Raw genomic sequence first — 27,111 nt, forward strand, 5'->3', positions numbered from 1 at the left:
GTAAAACACAGGTTTTGAACTGCTTCTGCTTTATGTATTTGACTCTATGTCATTAGCAGGGCAAAACAAAGTGAGATGTTTTCAACACAGGAGTCATTAGGCCATCACAGTGCTATTGATCTTTGTCCTACATGGAGTATTAATATTGTTGATGGCACAAATACTGTGGACAGGGCTACTGTGTGAAAATAGTGCTGAGCATACGTCATCATCTGTCATATTTGCTCTTCACTAAGACTGCTAGTGAAAAAATTAGTAATAGTAATCACCTTTCCTCAGATGAAAGAAATGGTGTGACTTTTAAAATTTTCATGAGTGCTAACTTGTTAATGATTTGAGAGACACCCATTATATTCATTACCCAAGAGAAGACTAATTCCTTGCTTTCAGGATAAGGTTGCATGCATGTGTGAAAAGTGGATTGGATGAAGGATGAGTAGCTTTATGTAGAAATAGTGAGGGAGTGAACGTGCTTTGAAACACATTTTCTGAACTTCAACACAGACACCAACTTTGACAAGCATTTTGTCAAAATGGTAACTGTAATCATTTTCTGAATCAGTTTGTGTCTTAGCTGGCATTGCTTTCATAAAGGTGCATTCTTATTTCATTTAAACTGGTATAAATACAAAGGTGCCTCTACTGTGGGAATGATGTAACAGTAGGAAATAAGATGGATCAGATATCCTTGATCAAGCCCCAAGTGCAGATGAAAATGCTTTGGAGAATGCTTTCATCAGTTTTTCTACATCCTGGTAGTGAGTGAGGTATAGAAATATTTTGATTATCAAGCAACAATTCCAAAATTCGTGGCCATGAGGGAGATGACCTGTTCTGTGAGCAAATTCCATGACAGGAAATTTGCCTTCTTGGCTGGGATTCACAAGGGCTGCCTCCACTGGGTTTATTGCACAGGATAAAAAAAATCTCAAATCAGTTATAAGGAAAAAAAAAGGCCCTGTCATGTTTTAAGTACATTACTAGAGAAAAGATTATATTATATTTTTTTGTTATTGAGTGAAATATTTCCTGACTACAAATTCAACCAAGCAGGTACAAACTTGTTTAAACTGACAAATTGACCGATGCAGATACAATGTACAAATGCTCATGTTTACATTCAATACGAGTTAATCGCAGCACAAGGAAATATAAGTAGTATAGTAATACTGTAAATAGTATGAAATTAGTAATGAGGGTTAGTATGAAGATGTGTAAAGTAAACATAATTTGTAAAGGAAGGTGAGGTGAGATCCAGATAGAAAAAGAGTAAATTGAGTAAGGTTGCTCTAGACGCACTTAAATTTATGTCTGTTACCAAGAGTATAGCCAAAGTTGCTTAAACGGTTGTTGAATAAGATTTTTTTGATTTATATTCTAAGTTTATATCAGAATATGAAATTGGTTTATGAAATACCTCACTCCAGATTGTGTTGCCTGCTGCCTTCATGGTATAGATGATGGTAATGTTCATGGTCTGATTGTTCTCCTTGTGGGTTTATTCAGCTGGTTGAATGTGGTACTTTTACAGGAGAAAAAAAGAAAAAGAAGATGGCAATGTTAATTTCGAACATAAATAAACTTTTCCAGGCTACTTTGTTTCTCTGAAGAGACATGATATGTTAAACTGTTTAACATCTGGGAGCATCTGTCCCTGTGGTCCAGCCTGTGGATTAACTGAGTGCAAAACTGCCATCCCATTTTCACGGAGATTTAGAGAATGAACAGCAAGTGCTTAACTGTTTTGACCCAGTCTTATTTTAGAACTGCAGGATATGTAAGCAAATGCTAGATACATTTTCAAATATACATATGCATGTGTCAATTTTTTTTTTTTTTGCATAAGATCCTAATTATATAACAACTCGGCTTTTTTAGTTCAAGACAATGTAGTTCAGGAAAAGTACCTTATTGATAGTGCTGTGAAACTTTCAGAATTATTTATTTATGTAAGAAGGCTAGCATTTAACTTCTATAAATTAATTAGTTTTAAATATTCAATTAGATGAATTCTTGTAGTCTAATCCCGTGATAATTTAGTCTCCCTTTCTACCAGTGTGACAAGTATCTGAAATGGGACATACCATTTCTGTGAATATTTGTAACTCAATGTTTTGCTTTGTTTTTCTGCTAAGAGTTTTACATTTCTTTGACGTCAGAAAATGACAGAGAACTTTCACCTGCTACTTTTCTTTCATGTTAAGATAGTTCTGGAGTACTTTGCATTGTATTCTTTTTCTTGGGTAGTCAGGTGTTGTCTTCTAACAAGAAATTTTAGATCACTTCTAAGAAGTATGTCAAGGACATTAACTTCCTGGAGATGTCTGTTTGTTGCAATGCTGCCAGATTTCAAAGTCTTTAGTCAACCTAAAGTCTTTCATCCACTATTACTTTTAGGAGTAAGTCACTAAGTGATAAAGCATTTTTTTTTTATATTTTCCAGAGGATATAGCAATCTGAGAATGGATAAGCAAACATACTATCCCTCCTATCAGTGTTTGGCACAGATTGTTCCTTAGTAGATCCATTCCTGTTCTGAGATATAGTTCTACAGTGACAGGTTACTGTGCCTTACAAAATGATCATTCTTAATAACAGGGAATGATTTATTTGATTATTTACTATTTGATGGTAAGTATTGCTTAGGAGATTTGACAATTCAATGCTTATTCATATCTGTATTTTGAGTGTTGAAATTAGTAATAGCATAGAAAGTATCAACTCTGTTAGTCTGTAATTTTTACATTCAGGAAACTTTTGAGGTTTTGTATGAGTACTTAAACCTAGTAATTTATGGTATCTTTTATTTTCAAGGAAGATTCATGATATCACTGAATCCAGTGCCTTTGTGACTCCATTTTTTTGTGGCATGACTAAGTTTTGTAATAATTCAGTATCTTTTATGTTGGGTGGAAGTAATATTGGAATTAACATTGAGAAAATTAAGATATAAGTTTGAGCTGTTAGAAAGTAGACATTCCCATTGTATCAACACTGCAAAAATTCTTAATTGATGCAGAAATCACCAGATTTTAGTTGTGTATGATTGTTCTCATAAATGCCTGTTTTCAGAAATGTAATCATGAAGACATAATCCTATCAGGATGCCCTTCTGACAATTTATCTGGTTATGACAAAGTGGGCTAAAGGTTCAGCTTGGGGTAGGATAGCGGTGGGTTCTAGGGATACTGTGTGATGAACTCTGTGGGTAGAGCAAGCTCAAGCTGTTGTTTAGCCTAGAATAAAACAGAAAAAATGCCATTCTCCTGTAAAATGGTTGTACCTTTGGGAAGAGGAAGCCCTTGGTAGCTGTAGTCTGGGCTGAGCTGGATGGCACCTTCTATTACCATACCTGTGCAGATGGTACTGTGCAGGATGGTACTGTGCAGGTGGTGCTGGTAAGGAGAAGCTGTGCAGATGTGGGGTTTTTGTATTACTCTTCTGTCAACTGTTCCTTGAAAACAAAACTTGGGAAAGCCTCTAACTCACTGGTGTCAGCTAGCAACATCAGAAAGAATTAGGGAAAAGAACAGATCTCTCTGTGGCTGGTATTTGGTGATGACATGATGATCTCAAGGCACATCTCTGCTCTCAGAGTGTAGTGAGATGACTTGCTTAGGAGTCACTGGCAACTGTTGGCATCTCTTCTCCAAATTTGCAATTTCCCCAAACAGTTCTTGGGGGCTGAGGCTGTGAAGACTACACTAAGCCTTAGAATGATCCTGAGGTGACCAGCGCATGGGTGCCCAGACAAGAATGGTGTGGAAAGAGCAATGTTGGTGCAGTGCCATGCTCCCCTTGCAATGCATTTTGCAGCCTCATTGTCAGTGGAGCTTAGGTTTTGTAGCTCTCAAAAACCTACCTGTTACAGCAGCCCCCAAAGACAGAACTTGCAGCAGAACTGCAAGCTGACAATATGATATGGATTGCCAATATAATTGGCACAATTGTGGATTGTGATTACTAATTACTGATTTGACTTACTTTAAATTAATTCAGATTATTCAAATTCATTAAATTACCTACTAAAAATCTGTATTCTATGAAATGTGCTGATCTGAATAACTAATGTCAGTAAAAACTAGTTTTCATTATATTTTGTATGGTCGCATGGAGAGTTCTTTGTAATTTTTGCGATTTTAAAAGCATAACATACAGAAATTATCTCCCATGTATATGTTTGTACATATGTATATGTTTGCATTCATGGTGTTCATCTTCTATTTTGCAGTCAAAACCTGTTGCATTTGCAGTTCGGACAAATGTTGGGTACAGTGCAGCTCACGAAGATGATGTTCCAGTCCCAGGCATGGCCATCTCATTTGAAGCTAAAGATTTTCTTCATGTTAAAGAAGTAAGTAAAACCGAAGTAGTGATTCACTCTTTAAGGGAATACTTGAGTAATTGTGCTACTATTTTGCAATGTTGCACTTCACTTTGTCAAAGCACTTTACAAATATTAAAGAAGGTAATAGTGTATAATGAATTGAATGTTCTTTTAAATGCCATTCTTGTAGAAGCAATGGCACAAATCTCTTACAATCAAATTAATGAAGTTCAGAAAGCAAGTATTTTCCTTCTCTAGTAAAAATCACTTATTTATAGATTTAAATGCCTATGTCTGAGTATTCAAAGATGAAATATTTCTGGGTTTTTTCTAATCTGGTACTGTGAGGGTTTGTTGTGATTCAGCAGCCAAGGGTTGCTTCTCTTTTATTTGTGTGACTGCATCTCAATTAACCCCAAAATCCTCAGGTCTCCTGTTTTTTTTTACTGAAGCCACTTCCCTGGCACAGACAATATTTAGTTAGCAGTTATATGCTGAAGAACTGGAATGATGTTCAAGGTAATTGCAACTGTCAATAAATGAGCTTTACATTTGCTATATTGGTTTTGTTTTCCTGTGGTTTGGTTTTGACAATTTTAAATTTTTGCAGTTTCAAACACCAAAAGTAATTTTCTTTCTCTGCTCCTTGCAAGACAGTCCCAAACAAATAACTTGGTAACTTTCACATGCAAGTTCTCCTCTGTAGCCTGTTGCTCCCTTTTGAATGACTCCTTCATTTAAAAAGATTTCCTAGCTTTTGGTTATATTCCATTGTTTTTTGTCTCAAAATGGCCCATCTGGATATGGAAATTTATAGGAAAAGAAATAGAAAGGTAGGTTGAGAGCAGCCTAGCCATGCTTTTGAAATTTTGCCTCATTTAGACTATTGAAAAATCCCTCAGTAGTTATGATTGATGATGAACGATGATTCTGCTAGTGCAGGTGCTTTGGGGAAGAAAGAAACATTCCTAATACAGAAATAGAAATACAGGTGGACAGAGACTAAAGAAACACAAGGAACAGATTTTGCTAATGATCGTAATTTTTCATATATATTATACATACAAAAAGAGAATAATTTTGATTCAGACTGTATGTGGTGAAGGAAGTATGCTTTCTGACTGATGATAGTGTGAAAGAATTGCTCTGCTCTGTCTTGTGACAAAAGAAGAGCAGGCACAGAGTCCTGGCAAGAGAAAACCATCAGCCTTTTCTAGTGAGTCTTGAAGCACTGGAAAATATGGCTCTGTTTGGTTAAATCAAATGGTTTTGTGTAGTTGTCTCTTCCATCTGCACTTCAAATGAAGTGGTAATCTCAGACTTTACATCAAGTGTTTCCCCTGTTTCCATATAAACCAGACACTCAGGGTTAGCAGTTTTCTGTTAAAAGTTTTTTTCTTCACAGTGCAACAGTCTCAGATATATATATGTGGGAGAAAATCTGGAAGGAAAAGTCTCTTGAACTTTCCTGTATATCCAAAATGTCTTAAAAGGAAGCTTAGCTCAGCTGAGTTCCTACATTGTCTGTGGCTGCGTGTAACACTGAGGAGTGGAAAAATAGATTAAAATGTTCTTGCAACCCCCAGGTGTAATTTTGTGCTGACTGACTTTCAAAACACCTCTGTAAGCTGTCAAGGAGAGGTGGTTGTCTGCTGGTGCTAGTCCAGAGATGGGTTGGGAAGGGACCCTGGGACCTGGCCAGATGCGCCGCTGGAGTGGTGAGACAGGAAGGGATCCACAAAGAGTCAGACTTGGACTTAGACTCTTGCCCTGCACTTGGCAGCAGCTGTTGTGTCTGGGTGGGTTGAAGCTCCCTCAGAGGATGCTCCAGGCCCAGCCCTTCCCTGCACAGCCACGTCCATCTTCCATGCCATGCCCTGCTTGAGCTCCAGGGCTCTGTATCCCACCAGGTATTGCTCCTTCAGAACTTTTGGTGCTCTCTACAGTTAATGCTGGGGGAACTGTAGGGAATTGCTGGGAATTGTCCAAACTTTAATTATTTATGCAGGTTAAAGAAAAAAACATATTAGACTGTAAAATGCAGTGTTGCTTATATATTTTATACTTAATTTGTTGCTAGAAATAAAAAAAGCTAAGTTAATCTCCAGTGGCTTCTGCCTGCATAATGATGCCATACTGGACCTCTTCTCATCTGCAAGGGCTATTCACCAAATTGTGCTGCTGAGAGGGCTCAAACAAGAAAAACCTCAGTTCAAAATGTACATAGACAGTGATAAAAAGTACTGCATTGATTGAGTATGAGGGAAATTTGTTTTCATTATTGGGTTGCATTCATTAAAACTCAGTACACATAAGGATGATGGATTCCTTCCTGCATGAAGAAACTGCTGCATCATACTAACTTAGGAATCTTTTGAGGCTTTAATGCATGGTCATCATTTTTCTCTGTGTTTAATTAATTTTTGTTTTTCCCTTGGCACTCCAAACACAGGTGAATTACAGAAAATCACTCACCCCAGCCAGCATCTTGAGAGCTGCACACCTCTCTACCAAAATTAAAAAAAAAAAAATAGAAAGTTTTATGTGTGGTATTATTCACTTTAAAAACTATCTTATACTCTTCATATACTGACACAACATTTATCTTTGAGACTTTGCAGAAGTGTATTTCACGTGCTTTTATTTCTTTACAAAGAAGAAATTCCCATGGATTTAGGATTTCTATTGCTTCTACTAAAATAAATATTGTTGCATGGTAATCTTTTGTAATGAAGTACAAAAATAGTGACTGTTCAGATCTTAATTTAATGGTGGTTTTTAATTATTTAGCTCTTACTTTTACCAAGTCAATGATTTAGTTAGCCTTTTGTAATGAAAGGTTATAATTTCAATAATACATTTCAGTCTAATACAGATTTGAGAAACTGCTATTCCAGAGTAGCTCCCTATGAAATTCTGGTATTCTTACTCATAAAGGCATCCCATTGTATGAATATTATAGATCTCTTTATGTTTTATAAACTTAGAAGTGCTTTTATTGTAATCTCTATTTTTTGTTAGCTGGAATATTTTACAGTTGGTCTCAAGCACCACAAGATTTCCATAGTTGCCAAAGTGAAAGATAATACTGCAATGTAGGTTGTGTATCAGTGATCTACCAATGGTAAAAGTAATTTCTTTTTAGGGAAGCCCACATATTTTACATGTTTTATTCCTAACTGAACATCTGTTAAAGCTACTTATTATATAATTAAATATACACTAGAATATCTACATTAATAGCTTCAGTTTTAAGAAATCTACCTTCTTCACATTCAGGTGTTCTCCTAAAGTCTCATTAATATTCCAAATAAGCCAAAATTCTTTTTTGATGGTAGTTATTCCCATGGAACACCAAAAGTATTGTGTGTGGGGCCCATACATGAGTGACCTATTCTCCTTCAAAAATGGTGAATAAATAAGAATGGAAAAACAAAACAGTTCAGCTGTATCGACCTCTTCAAAACAACCAATCTCCCGCACACATGGTGGGGGGTGTGTATGAATAAAGGTGTTGAACTAGAGTAGTCAATATCTCATATTTAACAGAGCTGAAATTCAGTTAATTGGACTATCTGGTGGGCTTGTGTAATTGTTAGGTTTTTGTAGTTGTCCAAAGATATCCGTTCCTTGTGGGTCTCTCATAGTAAGTTTAAGACGTAGATCACATGAGCTATCTGAAGTAGGGTATATATAGGCAGCCAAATGCACGTTTCAGAGGATTTTAGTGAGAAGTGGGGGAATTTGAGAAGTAGTATTTTTTAGTTTAAATAGAGAACTGAATAAAATGGAGTAAGGAAACCAGAGTATTACAGAGCTATACAAATTGTAGCAGTAGGTGAGAGTAGATCCTAAGTCGACCAAGGAGAACCAAGAAGGGAGAACAAAAGCAGCTCTCATGTGTGAAAGGAGAAGAATGTGAAGCAAGAAAAAATAAAGATAGTGAAATAGGTAGAAATAAAAACCAGGGAGAAACATGAAGTCTTTGCAGGAAGGTTTCCACTTAAGGACTGTGGATTTTCATAATTTGAAAGGAATAATTATTTTAATGTATTTCTGAATATTACCACAATTCTTCATTGCCACAATAACATAGCACAGTGATTAACTGCAGGGAGGAATTACAAAAAATAGCATAGCTGCAAATAAAAACTACTAAAGTTATCCCAGATACAGTAATTTCTTAGTATGTTTTTTAATTATTATTTTTTTTACTCTGTAGAAATTTAATAATGACTGGTGGATAGGACGATTGGTAAAAGAAGGCTGTGAAATAGGATTCATACCAAGCCCAGTCAAACTAGAAAACATGAGGCTGCAGCATGAACAAAAGGCAAAACAAGGAAAATTCTACTCCAGGTAATAACAAGAAATCATTAATAATAGCAACATTGTCTGTGACACAACTTGGAAATTGATGCTGTGTATCATTGATGTATATGCTTAATTATTGTTAATGGCAGCTACAGACATTTTTAATCAATGAAGAAACGAATATATATAATTATTTATTATATAATATTTAACATTATTTATATATTATATTGTTAATTAAAAAGCTTATTAGTGTCATTGCTATTTGGGAGAAAAAGTAGATATTTAGATTGGCAATCTGTGGTGGCCTATAACGGAAATGGTTTCCTTCTTTTTTCATAAAATAATTATTAATATACGTTGTACAAGTAAGTACATTTACTATAAGCTAGTAAATTTTTTGACTAAAAATTGATTTATCTCAATCCTGTAGCATTTTTTACTTGTTTTGATGATCTTGCTATTTCTAAACATATTTAAAGCTCATTTTAGAAATTACAGAAAGCGTTAAGATGAATTTACTTGTAAGCCAAAGCCAGTGCCTGTTAGTTAGCTTGTAGGGAAAAAATAGTCTAGTCAAAATCATTGCTTACACTTACAGCTTTTAAGAGCACTACATTTCATGATGGAAGTTTCATGTCAAATCATTTGTTATCTCTGACTGCAGCCATCATTGCATAAGAGCAAAGACTGTTTCCAGATATTCTAACAATACTGCAAGAAAGGATAATGTCACCTTTACTGTCAAATTCTTAATAGTTTACTAGTAATACCTGTGGAAGCAAATGTCACTTCTTTCCCTTTGAGTATAAAGGAAACAAAGATTCCCAGTATATTTGAGCGGGATGGCCCAGGAATTGAGCTAGGAACCATTCGGGAAGCCAGAAATGCTTTCCTATCTCCAGAGGAAGGGCAGCAGTGTTTGTAAAGCATGTCTAGAGTAGGGCACTGTGATTGTGCAGTGCTCAGCTGCATTCACCAGCTGTGAAATGCCTTCTCCATGAGCGTGCTGTCCTCAGCAGAAGGATGCTGGATTCCTTATTCCTCTAGTGACACTTCCGGGACAGGCAGATCTGTCCCAGTGATTCGGTTCCTTTCCAAATCATAGAGATTTCCATTCTCCAGAAATTCTCACTGAAGATTACATTGTCCTACACCACAAATGCATTAACTTAGTGTTTATTAATATTTTAAGATAGAGAAAGTGGAATCTAGTACTATCACATGAATTATTTGAAGAGTGAAATAACCTTTCTTACATTCTTTTCAGAGCTTTTCTCATTATGGTAACTGAAAAAAAAAGGAGTAGAACTGTTGTTTCATTTTCACAGCTTGGATAGGTTTTCAGAAAGCAGAACTTGACAAAACCTTACACTGCTTTAACTTCGTTTGAAAGACTTTTTTTAAGTGCTATATTGCATTGAGAAAGCAAAAATTCATACATTAATTAAATTGAAAAGATGATAGACACAGTCTCATCTTCATTAGGAATTTATGAATAACTCCTCAGCTAAAGAAAACAGATATGCTTACTGGCTTAACAATTACTCTTATTAATGGGTAGTAAATAATTGATATATATCAGTAGCCATATTAATTACAGATTTGCATTAAGATCATGAGGAAGGGAGAGCAGCAGAATGAATTGCACAGCAGCACAGGAAGTATGATTGCTGTTTGCAGTTCCTCGGGTCTCAAATTGTACATGCATTTTGTGTGAGATCTATATTTTATACCACTGCCAGAAATACTGTTTGTCTCACAGCTAGCGGCTCATTTAGAAGGCAGATTATAAATAACCTAGATTAAACATTGAGAAAGCTACAGAATTTCAAACTAATTTATTACTTTACTCCAGTAAATCAGGAGGAAACTCTTCATCCAGTTTGGGTGACATCGTTCCTAGCTCCAGAAAATCGACGCCTCCATCATCTGGTGAGTAGGTTGTGAACCCTTCGGTGAGGAGACTCATGAACCTAATCTGTTAAAATTTATGTACCTTTAGACCTCTTCTTATTATTCCCCATTCTTCCTAGGTAAAACCCAAGTTATGTGTTACCAGATAAGGCTGGTTTGGGGTGGTTTGAAGTACTGGAGTCAATGCCAGCAAGTTCAGGCAATGATAGGGCTAATGCACAAAATTCCCTCTTTACTTTTACCACAGAGTTCTTTAGCAAAGACGTAATATTTCTGTAAGACTCCATTACAGTAGGATAGTGGAAGGTTGGTCTGGTCTGAGCACTCCTACTGAACAATAAATACTTTCTTGTACAGGAGAAAAGGCAGCAATAAAAATAGACGCTCCTGAGAGGTTTCTGCAGTACCATCAAGAAAGGCATTATTTTAAAACATCAGGAACATTTAGTTTCACAATTCTCATCATGATGATGTGCTTCACATAATTCTAGGATACTGGATATTTTTTGCCTTTAACAAATTTTTGAAAAATAATGTTTTGTGCTTAGAGTATCAACATACTGATTTAACTTTAGTTAGATTGGATTCAAGTGATTGAAGCAAATACATGGCAAGTTGGTGGAGGATGCTGGCATTAGCTTCATATAAAAGGCACAGCAGAAGATCACACAAAAAATTCTGAATTCAGCTGCTGTCTTGCTGGATGTTTTATCTTCTCATGTACCTGAAAACATAAAATATTAATTTTCTAGTGTTACTAGTGCCTTTTATACTAAGGCAAAGACATGGATCTTCCAATCATATTCCTTTATATGGAGTCTGGTCTATAGAGCAGGCATCTTAAAATGAGCCTGAAAAATTTAAAGTATTTACTTGGTCATTTAAAAGTGAGACAGAGAACTTAAATCATGTTTTGGTAGTAGCTTCATTTGGTTCAGTTAATTGAAAAATATGTCTGTCTTGTGAAACCACAGATTTGTCAGTAACAACCAACTTTATTACAATTGCAGCTTGTTTATAAAAATTCCACCTCAGTTTAACTTCTCTTTTATTTTGAAAATATTGTCTTAGTTTACTAATGTATGTCTGGAACAAGTGTGTAGAACGCACCCTAATCTTTTATTTTCTGATGGTTTTAAACTGATGTGTTTACTGTTCAGGCCAGCTTTTTCAACAACTGCATTTTTGCAGTAAAGTTGTCCATGGATCTACGTTGTAATTTTATAATTAGAGCATTGAAATGCTGTAATATTATTTGCTATCAAAAGAACACTTGAAGATCAGTACATATATTTCCAGAATGTTGCACAGGATTTAGAGCTAAGAGCACAGATATCACCTGGGTTACCAGCTGACTGATTGCTACCCATCCTCTATTTTTGAGTCATTTTTTCAGATGCTGTCTTTCAAGAAACATGGTTTTCTGGAGAAAGAGAGAAATCTGTCAAAGTTTATTCAGTTATATTGGAGATTTGGAAAATATGTATGGATAGTGCAAATTAGCTTATTCTGTGATCACATGATTTTGAGTCTACAGTAAGTTTTTGCTTAAGACATCGCAAGAAAGGAGAAAGAGGCATAGTTTGTGACTAAAACATGAATTCAAGTGACTTCAAAGCACAATTTAATAATTATTCCCATACCTCCTCTCTTTGAAAGTATAATCAATTACAAATACATCAATTATTTAATAAGTTGAAGAATACTGAGTAAGTTAATTTCATTTTTTTAATCTGAGTCAGGGATGGGTTTTTTTTCAATATAAAATAGTGCCACAGAAAAACCAGAATGAAACAAACTCACAAACGAGATGAAGAACCAGTGAACAACAAATGAAAGAGAGGCTCATATCCATTTAAATAATCAATATTGATATAGCCAACAATCCATACAGTCCTGTTGGGCCACCAAACTGGGTAAGAATAATGCTGAAAATGACTGAAAAACCCCAATGAACTAAGGATAGTTAACAGTAAAAGAACTGTCACAGGAGATGTTCCATAGTGTGAAGACTGAGAATGAATAAAGGAGATACTGGTAACTAGCTGATCAAATTCTGCATTTCTTTCTTACAGGAAAAGCTTAAGGTAACTGATTTTTCTTTACTGACAATTTTGGTTGAACACAGAACCAAAAGAATTTTAATGTGTCTTATTGTGAGTGATTTACAGCATCTGTGCTGGCCTGTATTCAGTAAAAGATAATATGCTCTTTTTATACTTATGAAGAGGATGAAAGTACAGTGTTGCTAGAAGAAAATGTTACATGATGGCTGTTTTTAGGATCAGGATTATAGAAACAGGACACCGATCTACTCACTGGGTTTTTCCTGGGAAGGGCAGACTCAAAGGCACATGTCAGGGAATGTCAGGCATCAAGGCATTAGGTATGTAGATAATTCAAATGGGAAAATGTACTTTATGCAAACAAAAGAGATTGCTGGCCCAAGTGTCTCTTAAATCAGTAGCTGCACGTGGGCATGACAGAAGTATTTATTTGTTACATAATTTAATAGCACATGCCACTGTATTAGTTGATGTCCCACTCATGAAGCAGATGAAATAAGGTCACTAAGATGGTTTCATAATAGTTTGCAATGATTAATTAAGGGTTTGGATAAAGTCAATACAAACTTGCTTACAGATCTATTTAGGGTTAGACACAGTTCAACATAATGGTGTGGCAAGATAAGCGTGTGTTACCAGAGGGGGTGGAGAGGTGGGTAAGAACTTCACACACAAAGGTGATGTTGTACACGTTTGTGGTTCACTTTGGTGCATCTGCTTGCTTTCTGAAGACAGGTTTAAATCACTGCTTAAGATTAGAATTGATTGTTATAAACAAGAGAGATTTTTGTTTTGTTTTAGATGTAGTTGGCAGGTATCTGTTCTACTCAACATTCAGGAAAATAAGGCTTTGCATTTTGAAAGTGTATTTGTTACTGAGTCTGTGAGGATTTCTGTTGAAATGGTAATTACTGCTAAAAAGGGTAACTAATTTGTGGTTATGGTGTAAGCATTTTTTGTTATATATTCTTTTGAGGTAGAGATTGAACGCCAACAGTATTCACTTCCATTTTACCCTGCCTTCATCCTCACTCTTTACATAGGATCTGTGTCTGTAAGCCAAGCTGGGATAAATTTCCTTTCTTCTGCTATCCCTTCTTTTTAGTTTTCACTATTAGTAGATCTGTTTGATTATTCCTAATAAATAAATGAGTATGATGCATTTTTTAAAAAAAGAGATTCAAAATGCTAATTGTAGTCCATCCTGAGATTAACATAGATAACATTGTACCAATATCTGTCTGACTTTGAAATCAGAGGTGATTTTTCTTCTACTCCTTCATTTCCCATAGACACAGTAATGACATTTCAAATTTCAGTTGACGACATCCATTTTCAGTTAGTGTTCTTTGCTATAAAATAATCCAAATGTTGTTGACCAAGTTCTGGTGTTTACATTGGTGGAAGTCTTATGTATTCTAGTGAATACTTTGGATTTACATTGGCGTAACAAGAACTTGGCCATTGGTCTATTTTGTAAATGTTACAGTAGCTGTTACAGATTGCTTTCTGTCTTCTAATGTACAGCACTTTAAAATTTTTCTTTTTGTTTTATTGTGGTTTTTTCCTCATGGTTGACTTTTGATATTTATTTATTTGTTTGCCCATTTATTTATTTATTTATTTATTTATTACTCTGGACAGTTTTATTTCTCTTTACCTGTAATTTCCTTTTAACCTATCTTTACTTTCCCTGTCATCTGACAATTCTGAATTGTTTGTCTGTATATAGCTGTAGACATAGATGCCACTGGCTTAGATGCAGAAGAAAATGATATTCCAGCAAACCATCGCTCCCCCAAACCCAGTGCAAACAGTGTAACATCACCCCACTCCAAAGAGAAAAGAATGCCCTTCTTTAAGAAGGTAACACCGACTTCCAAGCTCCCATCTGTCCACCTGCTCACCTGCACTGCGTCGCATTTCTAGTCCTGTTAACTGTCTGTGTCCTTTGACAAGCCAATAACACGCATGCTTTGTTGTTCTTTGTTTCTTTTCCATGCTGCTGTAGCTAAGCAGAAGCAGAAATCGGTAAGTTTATATTGACATTGCCTCTGTTTATCCTGCCACTGGCATCATTAGCATTATGACTCCAGATTAACAATGCAGCTACTCTAGAATTAAGGGTGAAGAGATGTGTTGAGCTGATAGTGGATTCATTACAGGAAAACAGGCTAAAGTTCAGTGTGTCTGTGAAACTCTGCTATGTACTTATCCTTTTTGATGGAATGATAGGACACACAAGGCCTTCTAAATGTTTGAGAAATTTATTTCTAGCATTGTAATGCACCTTTGTAGTGCATGTTTATTCTTTCTATATCTTTCTCAAGGGTTTTTTTTTTCTTTATTACTCAGTCTATTGAAATCATTATTGGACTCTATCAGATACTCAGTTTGGGCTTAGGAAGCAAATAGTCAAATTCGTTGTATTTTTAATTTAGTCTGTACTTAAGCTTCTAATTCACTAGGTGCAAAGTCTGCAAGTGCACAAGACCAATGAAAAACCTCAGACTTGTTTTGACAGTTTACTTCAAGTTTTTTCTGTTGTCATGTATAAATTATCAGCCAAATGTTCTTGCCATCCATCAGTGAGACGTTTTTAGTATCTCAGCTATTGGAAATGGTACTGGTGGTTCCCAGGAGAGCCGATGTCTCTCTGTAGATAACCCAGATAACTACAGAATTATGCAATTGGAATCCTGTTGCAAAAAGCTGCAATAAATTGCTAGGACCTTTGCTGGATTAAGTTAGCAAGACATTAGATAGCAGCCAAACTGTGTAGTGAAATACCACATTTTGACATTTTTGTTTTAAAATCTTTAGTCTTCATAGCTCTCATTCATTTGGTTTTAACCACTCACTTAAATATACAGGTAATAACAGACTTTTATAATGCTTAAACAGTGCCAAGTGACATTGTTGTCCCTGCTATGGATGCTCTCGTGATTAACAAGTAGTTCTTCGTTTCTGTCTCTTTTCTTGAACTCTTTTACATAGTATTGAATCCTTCTTATTTCCAAAGTCACTGCCGTTGGCTTCAGTTTGGTCTATTAAGCCTGGTGTGGAAGTCAACAGTGGATTCTTAATTCTGAGTAATTTCTTACTTAATTATATTTTTAATTGGATAAAAATTATAAGGAAGAGTAATACATGTTGACATGTATTGGATGCTGTCTGCATAAGCATCTTTCAAAGATGCAGCTTCTAGATGAACCACCTTAAACCTGGATGAGGATTAGCCCCACTCCTTTCTTTCACTCTGTGATGCCTCTTTTCTTCCATATCAGAATCATTACTAGTGTTAGTGGGGTTTGTAATACTGACATTTAGAGTACGTACTGAATGGCCATCCCAAAGTAATCTACACAGTCAAACCACTGAGTAAAAGCCATATGGTCAAATCTGCCAGTTTTTATTCTGAATTCATATTTGAACTTGAATCTGTAATGAAAACTGTATAGTTCAGTGCCAGTCTCTTAGAAAATATTAGATTCTCTACTGCTAAATTAAGAACCTTTAATACTTCCATTAGATAACTTCTACTCAATTTTCTGCTGACAGCTTCATTATTTCAAGCTGTAAAGATTAGAACAAAAATGCCCATTGCAACAGAACAGATTTTAAAAATACCCCATATTCCATCAAATAAGGTAATTTCTGTGCTTGCCCCGATTGTCAAATACCTAGTTAACTTCTAGCATGAATGCCTTTGATTAAGTCAGCCACCTTAAAACAAAGATCTGTTGCATCAGGGCACTCATGCTAAAATAGCACTTGCACAACTGTAATGAATTTCTCTTCGAATCTGTCTCAAATAAGCTTATCAGATTATTAAAAATGTCAGCAAGAACAGTGGAGGACTGCTTTTGGATACAGGCCCAGCCTAATTGCAGGGGTTTGCTTTGAAACATGTTGAGTCAGATTCTGTACTGTGAAAAACAAATTCATTTCACATGCTTATGATGCCTTGGGCACTGGTATTCATTATCATGTTATTAATTATCTTGTGAAACTAAAGGTAACAGAAAATAAATTACATTGAGGGACATTCACAAAAATGTTTTCTGTGTTTTAGGCTGCTTTAGACTGCTGCTTGTGTAGCATTGTGTGCTGTCACTGTATAAATGTCTGTCTTTGTGGGTTTGTGTTTTGGAATGTATATACTTATTTTAATGTTATTGCGAAATACCTTGGGATACATTGAATTCTGGAACAATGAACAATGTCTGTATTTTGTGATCTTGACTGATGTATTTGTACTATGTAAGCATTTGAAAAATAGATCTGGCATTTCTTTTTCTGTAACACCCACACATTTCTGGGTTTGGATTTCAATCTTTTTTCCAAAGACAAGGATAAACCAAAATCTTCCTTATGAACAAAAAATTCTTTCTGATAAGACCCCATTCATGATGATATATATTGAGCAGCCACTTACTAAAGAAGAAAAAATAGCAAACTCAACAGTTTCATTTTTTTTAATATTGTATTGTGATAACAATATAAAATGTTTGCAGCACTTAAAAGGAGGCAATCTTTTTATCTTTGTATGTTAGAATACCTTTTTAAAAATTGAGCATGATACATCAGTTAGTATGTTGGTAAATATGCTACTACCAGAATCCATTCTTGGTTAGTGACAAGAACTTCTCAAAGTGGAAGAAATGCTATCCCAAGCTCTGCTTGTGATAATTTTCTAGAAATACTAACTTGATCAGTCATTATTTTGATTTAATTTGTAATTGAATTGTGGGTGAAAATGTGGACGTCAGACTGAGTGCTGCCATGGGAATTTGCAGTGATGTCACAATGTTTTTTTAAACAGTGGGCAGATCTGAACATTAAAAAAATGATGCATTATGCTTTTCTCATCCCCTTTGGTTCTATTTTTTCTCTTTTATAATTTCCTATATAAACTTTATGTTCAAAACTGATGTCACAGCTGTAGAATTAACCATTTCAATTCATTAGATGTTGGAAATACCCCTTTCAAGTTATCAGTTAGGAATTATGCAGTGGGAAATGTGCATAATAAGAGTTTTTAACTATCCAGAGTGAAAAATATAAAAACAGTAGGAAACCCTAAAGTCAAAGAAAAGTTTTTTCTAAGGAAATCCCTGAACCTTTTATGTCTTTATCTTGTGCTACCAGGGAAAAGTTAATGAATCTGAGATTCCTGTGACATTACTGGAAATTCAGAGTTCCTATTAATGTAAAGAGTGTATAACACTTTCTTTCTAGATGCTGTGATGCTGAAAACCTTTTTCTGTTTTGCAGACAGAGCACATCCCTCCCTATGATGTAGTGCCTTCTATGCGACCAGTAGTTTTAGTGGGGCCTTCTCTGAAGGGATATGAGGTAATTGATTGTTATAAATGGTTTCCTTTTTGACAAAATGCTGTCCTTCATTTGGATTGGATTGGATAATTTATAACATAGGCAAGCATCAGATAGTTTTTACTCCAACTCAATAGCTGCTTATTTGTATTTTACTTCATGTCAGAATTGAGATAAAGAATAAATCGCATTCCAGTCCTGTTGTTCAGATACAAGATTTATTGTCAGCTTTATTATATAATATTACTAACATTAAGTATTATGAATTTCCTATGCAGTTATTAATTTGTTGGCTTTTTCCTTCTAGGTAACAGATATGATGCAAAAAGCATTATTTGATTTTTTAAAACATAGATTCGAAGGGCGGTAAGTACTTTGCAATGCAAATATACTTCAGGTTCCATTTGGGTACTACCAGGTTTTTAAGAAATAATAACATTGGACAAAATTAGGAATGACAGCTAATTCCTTGATCAGTGGACTACAGTGTGGATTGGAAGTTTCCTTGACAGAGCGTGCAGAGGCTGTGTTGCAGTGGGAAGTGTTCCGTGGTATATATTTGTTGAGAGTGGAAAAAAGGATGAGGATGTGTTCTTGATGACTGTGACATTCCCACTCCAAATTGCTAGATATTTATCTACAGAATAAAAAGTTATTTTCAGTATTTTTCAAGTGATATCAGTGCTTCCCAGGTATTGAGCAAACTGACAAGAGCCATGGTTCCTCCTCAGCTCTACTTCCTTACTTGGCGTCCAATTTGGAGAGAGTGATATGGGATTCAGACTATCTGGTGTATGGGATTGTCACACTTTTGAGCCCTCAGGATAGGAGCTTAGTTTGACAGTAGTTCTGGGCCATGTTGTGGGAAGTTTCAAAAGGACTGGGATGAAGGGGTGGAGCAGTCCCCCACCTTGCTGGAATACGGCCACCCTTGGCAGCAGATGGGCTGCACTCGCTGGGTTCTGATCTGACTGGTGGCAGCACACTAGGCTGTAACACAATGGGATTTGTGTTTGAGGCTTCAGGCATTACTGTGGTACAGATGTCAAATAACAGTCTGTCTCTAAAAGCAGTGCCGTGGTCTGTAACTCCAACATCACAGACTCATGGAGCAGAGACATCAGATGCATTCTCCAGACATGATTGTATTGGCATTGGATCAAGCTCCAGATTAATAGGTGCTAATGGGTTGACACTGGAAGGAAAAATTGTGAAAACAGGAAGATCTTATAATAATATCTGTAACTTCAAGGAATGTCCTATTTAGTTTGAAAGTGGACAGGTCCATAACACTATTTCGTGTGTCCTGCTGCTGTCAAGACTTTGAAGAGGGAGTTTGAGGGGTTTTGTCAATAGCTCCAGTTTTTTAAAATATCAGGCATTGTGCTTTAAGCTGCTGGATTTTCTCAGTCAGAATAGTGATGTCAATACCTAACCACTTTAGTAGTCACTCTTTATACTAGTCAGGATTGTCAAACCCTAGATAACACACCTTCAGAAGTGGAAGTTAACATTTGTTGCAAGCAGAAGAAAATTATTGTATTTTTATGTCTTTAAGTATTTTAGAACATGGCAGATTTTTGGTTGTGGATCCAATTGTGAAAAGGTGAATTCACAAATACTCCAAATAAAATTTATGTCTATAGTAGCAGACCTGAAGCATCCCAGACTTCGGTAGCAATTGGAATCATTACTTAAGGTCCTGAACAAATTTACACCAGAGATTCTCAGATTCATGCTACTGCTTTGAGCTGCCACACTGCTGCCCTAGCTCTCATTGCAAATGTTTTGCAATATTAACATATACACCCTTTGTCCTGAGAGCAGACTTAGTCTTCCTGTGATGGTTCTCAAAGACATGAAAATGTCCTCAGAAAGATGGTAAAAAGTCTTAAAATGAAAAATAGTATTTTTCATAGACAGACTGATAAATCTAGCACTATTTAATATACTAATTTCATTTTTTAAATGAAAATTTCTATTTTCAAAAAATTTCTATTGCCTGTAGGAGGAAACACTGACAGGAAAAAATCCAAATCAACATAAAAAACCCAAAAAGCTGTGAAAATTTGTAGTGTCCTTCCATTAGCAAATAAAGAAAACTAATAAGTATCCCAATATACAATTGATTTAATTTTAAGACAAATGGCACTATCTGTGAGGAGCTATGCCAGAAATCACAATCTTTGGTTGTGATTTTAGCTTTAGTTAAATCAGGCCTAGATTTCCAAAATTGTATTGCTGATCAGTATTGTGCACATTATTCTGTTTTTTCATATTAACTTCTGGCTCTGTTACATGTTTTAGATAAGTGCATACACATGTTCAGTTCATTGGGAAATGGCCTGTTGGATTACATTTCAGATTAACAAACAGCATCTGACTGTGCCTGCTAGAGAGGAGCCCTCCCACTTCTCAGCAAATCCGTTTCCTCTTTTAAAATGCAAGTAAAATCCTACAAGGAAGAACAAGGGAATATTATCAGTCTGATTTAACGCTGAGCACTGGAAAAATGTGACCTCTAAACCTCATTAGACCAGAGAGTTTGAAAAGGAACTTAAGGGTGCATTTTGACCCTGTAAAGTCAAACAAACCAAAGAAACTGTTTTCCTAGGAAGGAGAATATGCAGAAGGTTATGCAGCAGGTCAGTGTGAACAACTGAAAGTTACCACTTCTTTCTTGGCTCATCTTTTCTCATAAACACAAAACTGCGCCTGCCAGATAGTCAACCTAGACTTTCCAAGTATGTGTTTCTCCAAGTTACAGTTCCTATTTTTAGGTGGCTAGCATATTGCTAGCAGGAATCTTTCAGGAAAATTATAGGTAGCTCTTGCACTCTGTTAGAAAAACACATGCTAGTAAACTGAACAATAAAAAAGCCAAAAAACCCAAATCAAAACAAACAAAAAAACCCCCTGAATTATATTGCTGGACTAATTTCTCTGCTAAGCCTTACCTTCACCATTTAATTCTTCATATCCCTGCATGTCTTACAGGTGTGGCTAAAGTAAGCCAGGTTGTCATTCAGTAACGTTCAAGATGTCAGGGAAAGGAGAAACCAGCCTGTTCATACTGGGGGTACTGGTGAAATGTCAGACCCTCACCAGACCTGGAGACTCTAGGGAAGTCCCATCTTCTGCAGCAATCCCTGACCTCCTCCTGCCTCCCCTCCCCCCAGGCACGTGTAGGGGGATGACTTATCAATAGTTATTGTAGCAATTTTAAGTTAGATAAAGTTTTTTCTCTGTTCAGGTTGGGTGAAAAATACTGTGCTGCTGAGACCTTATTTTTCTGTAGTATTAGCCATCTTCTAGTGTTAAACAAGAATTTTCCCCACATCCCTGAAAGATAAATAATGTTCAGTACTATCTTGCTGTATTTCTTTTGCAGTATATCAATTACACGAGTCACAGCAGACATCTCGCTTGCCAAACGCTCAGTATTAAACAATCCCAGTAAGCACGCGATAATAGAGCGATCTAACACGAGATCAAGCCTAGGTAAGTACCTGTGATGATGCTATCTACAAATTCCCTCTGAAGTATGCTCCTCTCATTTCATGTGTGTAAGCTAAAAATAGCCTTCTCTCTGCTGTGAGAAAATCACAGTTCCCATAATTCAGAAATCCTGGCACTAGAAATCATTTTAAAATCACTATATCAGGTAAACTTCCTATAGTGATTTTGGTTTATTCTGCTTATGCTGTTTTCATGTTTTGCTGTTTGCCTCAGTGGGGAGAGGCAGTCATCCATATAAAATCTGAAGATGTGTTCTTCTGGTTAAATAGAAGTGACAGTTTTCAAATACTTGGAATTATATGTATATTATTGATATTATGCATCATTTTTTGTAAGATTACTAGTAGTGGTAGCTACTGACATGAAACCTGAGAAAAATTATTGAAGTACACATTTTATGAATTTTGTATCAGTTTGAACTAATCATAAGGTTGGTACAAATAAAGAAAGCATGCAGAAACAGAGATGTTTTTAAAAAACTGTATAGCTACATTCATAGCCTAAATGTCTGTCATCTTACATAAATATTTTTGTACTCAAACTTCTCCAGTTGTATCAATATTTAAGCATTTATTATCCAGAGAGAAAAATAAGTTTAGATGAGAAGATGTAATTAGATGTAACCATTTACAATACAGGAGGCTGCACTGGAGCTTCCCATCCCAAGGTGTCCTTAGAGTTAGGAGGAAACGGTGATCATTTTGGAGTTTTAATTCCTGACTGCCTTTTCCTTTTCTCTAGAGGGAGATGTATTGTATCCAGGACTCTGCTGCTGTCACTGGTGCATTCCCTGTGTAGAGATACACCAGGAGAGAGTCTAGGGGGAGGCTCCCTGCCCATGGAAGGGGGCTGGAGCCAGATGATCTTTAAGGTCCCTTCCAATACAAACCATTCTGTGATTCTAAGATGAGTCTGCCAGGAGTCTACATACTCACTGACTCATACTTGACTGAGATACAGGACAAAAGTCCCATAAGAAATCCTGTGCAAGTCCCCCATCAAACACAAAAAAAAAGGGGAACTTCCTACATCCTAGGTGAATATTTCTGGCATTTTTCTGCCTTTACAGAGCTGAGCTGCAGGTTCCCCTTTTTAGCCTTTGAGAGAGATTGGTTTTCCCTAAACACAGCATTTCATCTTGAAAAACTGTAAATTTTGTGGAACAAGAAAGTAGTTTCATTCATCCTATTAAATAAGTTTTTATCAGTTTTGCAACAAAAATATTTCCAGCTCCTGACCTGTGACTGAATAGTTAATGTTTGCCTAATATAGTAGTACTTTTTAGAATAAGCTTCTCCACCTTAAAAATTTTGACTTCCCTTTCTTGAAAATTTGTTTCGTAAAACCTTTGCTTTCAGCTATATGGAGGTTGTGAATTTTTGCTTGAAAGTAGTCTGTAGCTTCCAAGTTTGTCTTCTTTTAAGTATTTTCAAATATCAAAATGTAACGTACTGTAACAACATAATTAACATCTTTAAACACAAGAATAGTCTTCTGTGTGAATTTCAGTCTTGTCACTAAAGGCTGTTTAATAATCTAATGAAAAGATAAAGTGTCACTTATTCTGAGTAGGACTGAAAATTGGTAATAAGTATGGAGATAAGCTAGTCATGGAACAAACATGATGATGATTAAGTTTCCAGCCTCATCAGCAAAGCTTGTGCAATTTTGCAATAGTGTACAAATATATGCAGCAGTAAAAGCTGCATATGTCATTCATTCATTCATTCCTCATGCTGAAATATTCTCATATATGTGAAACATCTGTGACAAAATTCTATACAGGAAAAAAAAATCAATAAAAATTAAATGGTGCCCAATCTGGTACACCTTAACTTCATGTAGAACCATACTCTTGAGAGCAGTAACATTTTCTCTTTGTGTTAAGGTACTTTTTTAGATGGAGGCATTTAAAATGGGAATTCTGACAGAACCTTGGTTTGAGACACCCAAGAGATGACTATGATTATGTGTATACGCAACTATGTGGATAGACAGGTGGACGTGTCTCTCTAGTTTTTGTAACAGGCCTGTTATTAATTAAGATTTCCTGCTACATATCAGGTTTTCAGTTGCGTATAATTGCTCCAAAAATTAACTGATTTATAAAATAACTTTGAAGATCTTTGACCAGAGCAATTGGGTCATTCTCACATAAAGTTACGGCAAAAATTAATTTTCTGTATGCTAAAATATTCTCAAACCTTTTTCCTTCAGAAGCTGTAATACTTCCATTATTTTAGTAATCTATCAGGGTTTTGAAATTTGGTAGCGAACTGAAAAAAATTTTGTTTATATGTTTCTGAGCAATTTTATGGAAATAATGAGAAAACTTGACTAAATTACTAGAAACTGCTATTAACACATGCCAAGCTTTACATCTGAATTATCTGAAGACTCAGCTTTCCTTGGCAAGGTCCAGCAAGGATGCTGAGCAGAACCTGCTCCCAGCAGACTGAATCAGGGCAGCCAAGCAGAATCGAGGTGAAAAGATGCTTATCTTTAAATTTGCAGTCCCTCCTTTGCTGTGTAGCATGGAGAATGGAGTAAAAAGCTGTTTACTTTAAAGATGTTCTCCCAGAGGAACAGGTGGCTGGCCAGGCTAAGGCAGGAAGGCAAGAAGTGAAAAACTATTATGGAAAAGGTTGGACTTATGGAGAAGGAGTTGGGATGGTCAAAACCACTGGTAAAGCACCTCCAGGTCAGTGCTCTAGGCATGGGATAAACCATGGGAGGGCAGAAATCAGACAGGAAGACAGAAAGGGAAGTGATGTGGCAGCAGTGTTGGAAGGAAAACAGAGAAAATAAAATAAGCTGGAGTCAGAAAAGGTAACTGCTTTTGTAAGACAGTGGGAAAACTCTTGCAGAAGGCAAAAGAAAAAAGTACAAGGTATGTTACAGCCTGCTTCCTTGTCTACCTGCAATGTACCTTAAGGCAGAAATAAGACTCAGAATCAGGAAACATCATTGTGGTCTGCTGGTAGGTGACAACATACCACTGCTGTGAGTACTTAGTTGGCTGAAGTAGAAGAGTGGCAATATTGCACTATATTGTGGATTTTTTTTTCACTTTGTTTGATGAATTTGCTATAAGTCAACAAAATATCCTATTAAAAGAATATTATTAGTTTTACAAATTCAAGTAGTGCAAAATAAAGGTTGGGAATTGATAATAAGAGGGTTAACTGTGCAGCTTTTTAGTATCTTTAGGATACTAAATGCTGTGATCCAGTCTTTGGTCAAATTTTTACAGATTACTTTTCCACCGGTCCTCTGCCTTAATATTCTTGAAAAATGTATGAACAGTATGGGGAATTGGATGCAATGGATTTGCCCCAATGCAATAGTGGCTTTTGCTGCTTCTGATACAGAACTGCTGTATAGTACTGGATTGGTTATTTACAGACTTCATGAAGATGGCTATTTTCCCCTAGTGTTCTTTGTATGCTTCAAGCATCTTTTGTAGAAATACTGAGTATTGTAGCTGAAACAGAAGTTCAGGCATTGGACCTGTCAAATAATAGTGTATAGCATCAAAAATCAGCATGTTGCATGGTAATGCACTAACTTGGAGAAGGGGGATGGAAAGCAGGCAGTCCTTTATGGACTACTGGAGCTCCTGTTGGGTACCTTGTGAAGTAACAGCCTTGTGGATCCTCATTCCCCAGAAGTTCTCTTATTTTAAGCTCTACTCTTTGCAGACATTTAACTGGGGAGGTATTCTTTTCATTCCCAGCCTAGCTCAAAGAATTTTTTCCTTCTCTCAGATCAGTACTGATACTCTGCACTGACAATACAGAGCAGCATCAGGAATGTCCCGAGTCTCAGTACTGACTTCTAAAAGAAGCTTCAAGGTTATGTTCCAATTTGGAAGAAAGAATCCCCAGGAATCCTGTATTTTTATTCTGAATATAATTTCTACTGGTAATTACTCTGAAGAATCAGAGACTGCATTTCTAGAAATTAATCCCACCGAATTATTCATAACTTTTGATTATTCTTTGTAATTCAATTTTCTCTTTGGAATGTACAAATAATTCCAGCTTCTCACCTAACTGGGATTTTCAAAGGGAAAAATCCTTCTTTTGCATATACCACCAAAGTAAGCTCCACAAAATAGCCCATAAATATTTTATGCATTCTGTTTTCAGAGAAAGATTAGAGCCATGTGTTCTAAATGAGATGTGAAACATGTATTTGACAATGAAGAGAAAGTAAATTATTCAATGGCTTCTTATCAGTTGACAGTGTATGGAGTTGCATACTGAATAAGACAGCAGCCTTAAAGGAACAAATATGTTATATGTTCCTGAATATGCTCTCTTATAATACAGATCACAAAAGATTTGGTTTAGGAGAGCTATTTTGGCATTTTGTATTTATTTATTAGCAGTAGTTTTGCAGCCAATAGTATTCTCTACTAATGCAAGTTTTATAGATACATCATTAAATCAGGACTCACATCACATTAGATCTTTTCCAGTATCTGCTGCTGGTCTGCTTGGAGTCCTGGAAAAGGAATTTTTTCTCTGCCTACATTTTCCCTTCTATAAAATGGAAATAATAGGATCTTTTCCCCAGATCACTGGTGGGGGGCGGGAGGGGAGGAAGGAAGATAAAAACCCCAGAATTTAGGCAAACACTAAATCTGTGCTGGGGTTTTGTTTGGTTGGTTGGTTTTGGGTTTGGGGGGTTTTTTGTTTGTTTGTTTGTTTTTGTCCAGACTGTCTACAATGACTTATTTCTGGCCTAGGTATTTAAAGCGGGTATTTATCACAGTAAAAATTTGTTCTTGTTAAGGAAAAACAGTATTTGTTTTGGTTTGTTTTGGTTTGCTCTGAAAGGGTCTCCTGGCTGCACAGCTTTGAGATGTGGGGAGATGAGTTGCTCTCTTCTCTGTCCTCCTTGAACAGACGTTGGCATGTAGACAGAGACCAATGTCGTTTATTCCTAGATCTGGCATAATTTAAAAATGCTTTTCTGGAAATATATATATATATATTTGCTGTATAATATATATAGCAAATATAGAACTGCTTCATCTAATCCAAATCCCTCCTTCTTTCCAGTTTCAATGGAAAGCTATTTTTTTACTCAACAAACTTTGTGTAGTGTTAGCTCATGCAGCCAGGCCACTGACCTACCCCTCACTTATGATCACGTTTGTGAGCAGCAGTTGTAACTGCAGCAGAGAAGGCTATTTCTTAGACTTCTGAAATGATTTTGTTGTTTTTTAATTATTATTTTCATAAGTGTTCCAGCAAATATTGAAGGTGGTACCAATGTAGTGTGCTTGATATATTAATACTAAATACTTTTCTCTGGGAAATAAATGTACCTCTTTTTGAGAACTCTTACCTTATCACCCAGTCCAGGTCTGCAATGTTGTACATAGCACAGAAAACAGTGAAGTGAGCACCATTCTTTGGAATGATTTAATAGACAAGCCAGAATTCATTTCAAAGAGACATACACAAACAATGTGATAATTAGAAATAGGAATAGCCACGAGGAGCTGGATTTACAGGATTATAAGGGAGTCTCAATCAGCTTATAATGCTGCACACACCTATCGACTGACAGTTTGCTTTTGTAATGGAATCAGTTAAAAATAGACTTGGGATTTGACTC

General features: G+C 36.0%; 1 protein-coding gene across 10 annotated transcripts in view; it reads left to right on the forward strand.

The window, feature by feature from the left end:
• CACNB2 (calcium voltage-gated channel auxiliary subunit beta 2) overlaps positions 1-27,111 on the forward strand; it is a 247,575-nt gene that overhangs the window by 196,475 nt on the left and 23,989 nt on the right. For 7 of the 10 annotated variants that reach the window (XM_063413356.1, XM_063413311.1, XM_063413366.1 and 4 more), the window contains 7 exons: positions 4,232-4,354; positions 8,550-8,686; positions 10,500-10,576; positions 14,357-14,490; positions 17,902-17,982; positions 18,269-18,327; positions 21,353-21,462. In XM_063413356.1, the coding sequence (XP_063269426.1) occupies positions 4,232-4,354; positions 8,550-8,686; positions 10,500-10,576; positions 14,357-14,490; positions 17,902-17,982; positions 18,269-18,327; positions 21,353-21,462 (721 nt within the window). Of the gene's footprint in view, positions 1-4,231; positions 4,355-8,549; positions 8,687-10,499; positions 10,577-14,356; positions 14,491-14,635; positions 14,656-17,901; positions 17,983-18,268; positions 18,328-21,352; positions 21,463-27,111 lie in introns of all 10 variants that reach the window. The other 3 variants (XM_063413330.1, XM_063413337.1, XM_063413394.1) reach the window with 1 other exon arrangement.

Source organism: Prinia subflava, chromosome 1, assembly GCF_021018805.1.
Source record: "Prinia subflava isolate CZ2003 ecotype Zambia chromosome 1, Cam_Psub_1.2, whole genome shotgun sequence".
Lineage (NCBI taxonomy): Eukaryota > Metazoa > Chordata > Aves > Passeriformes > Cisticolidae > Prinia > Prinia subflava.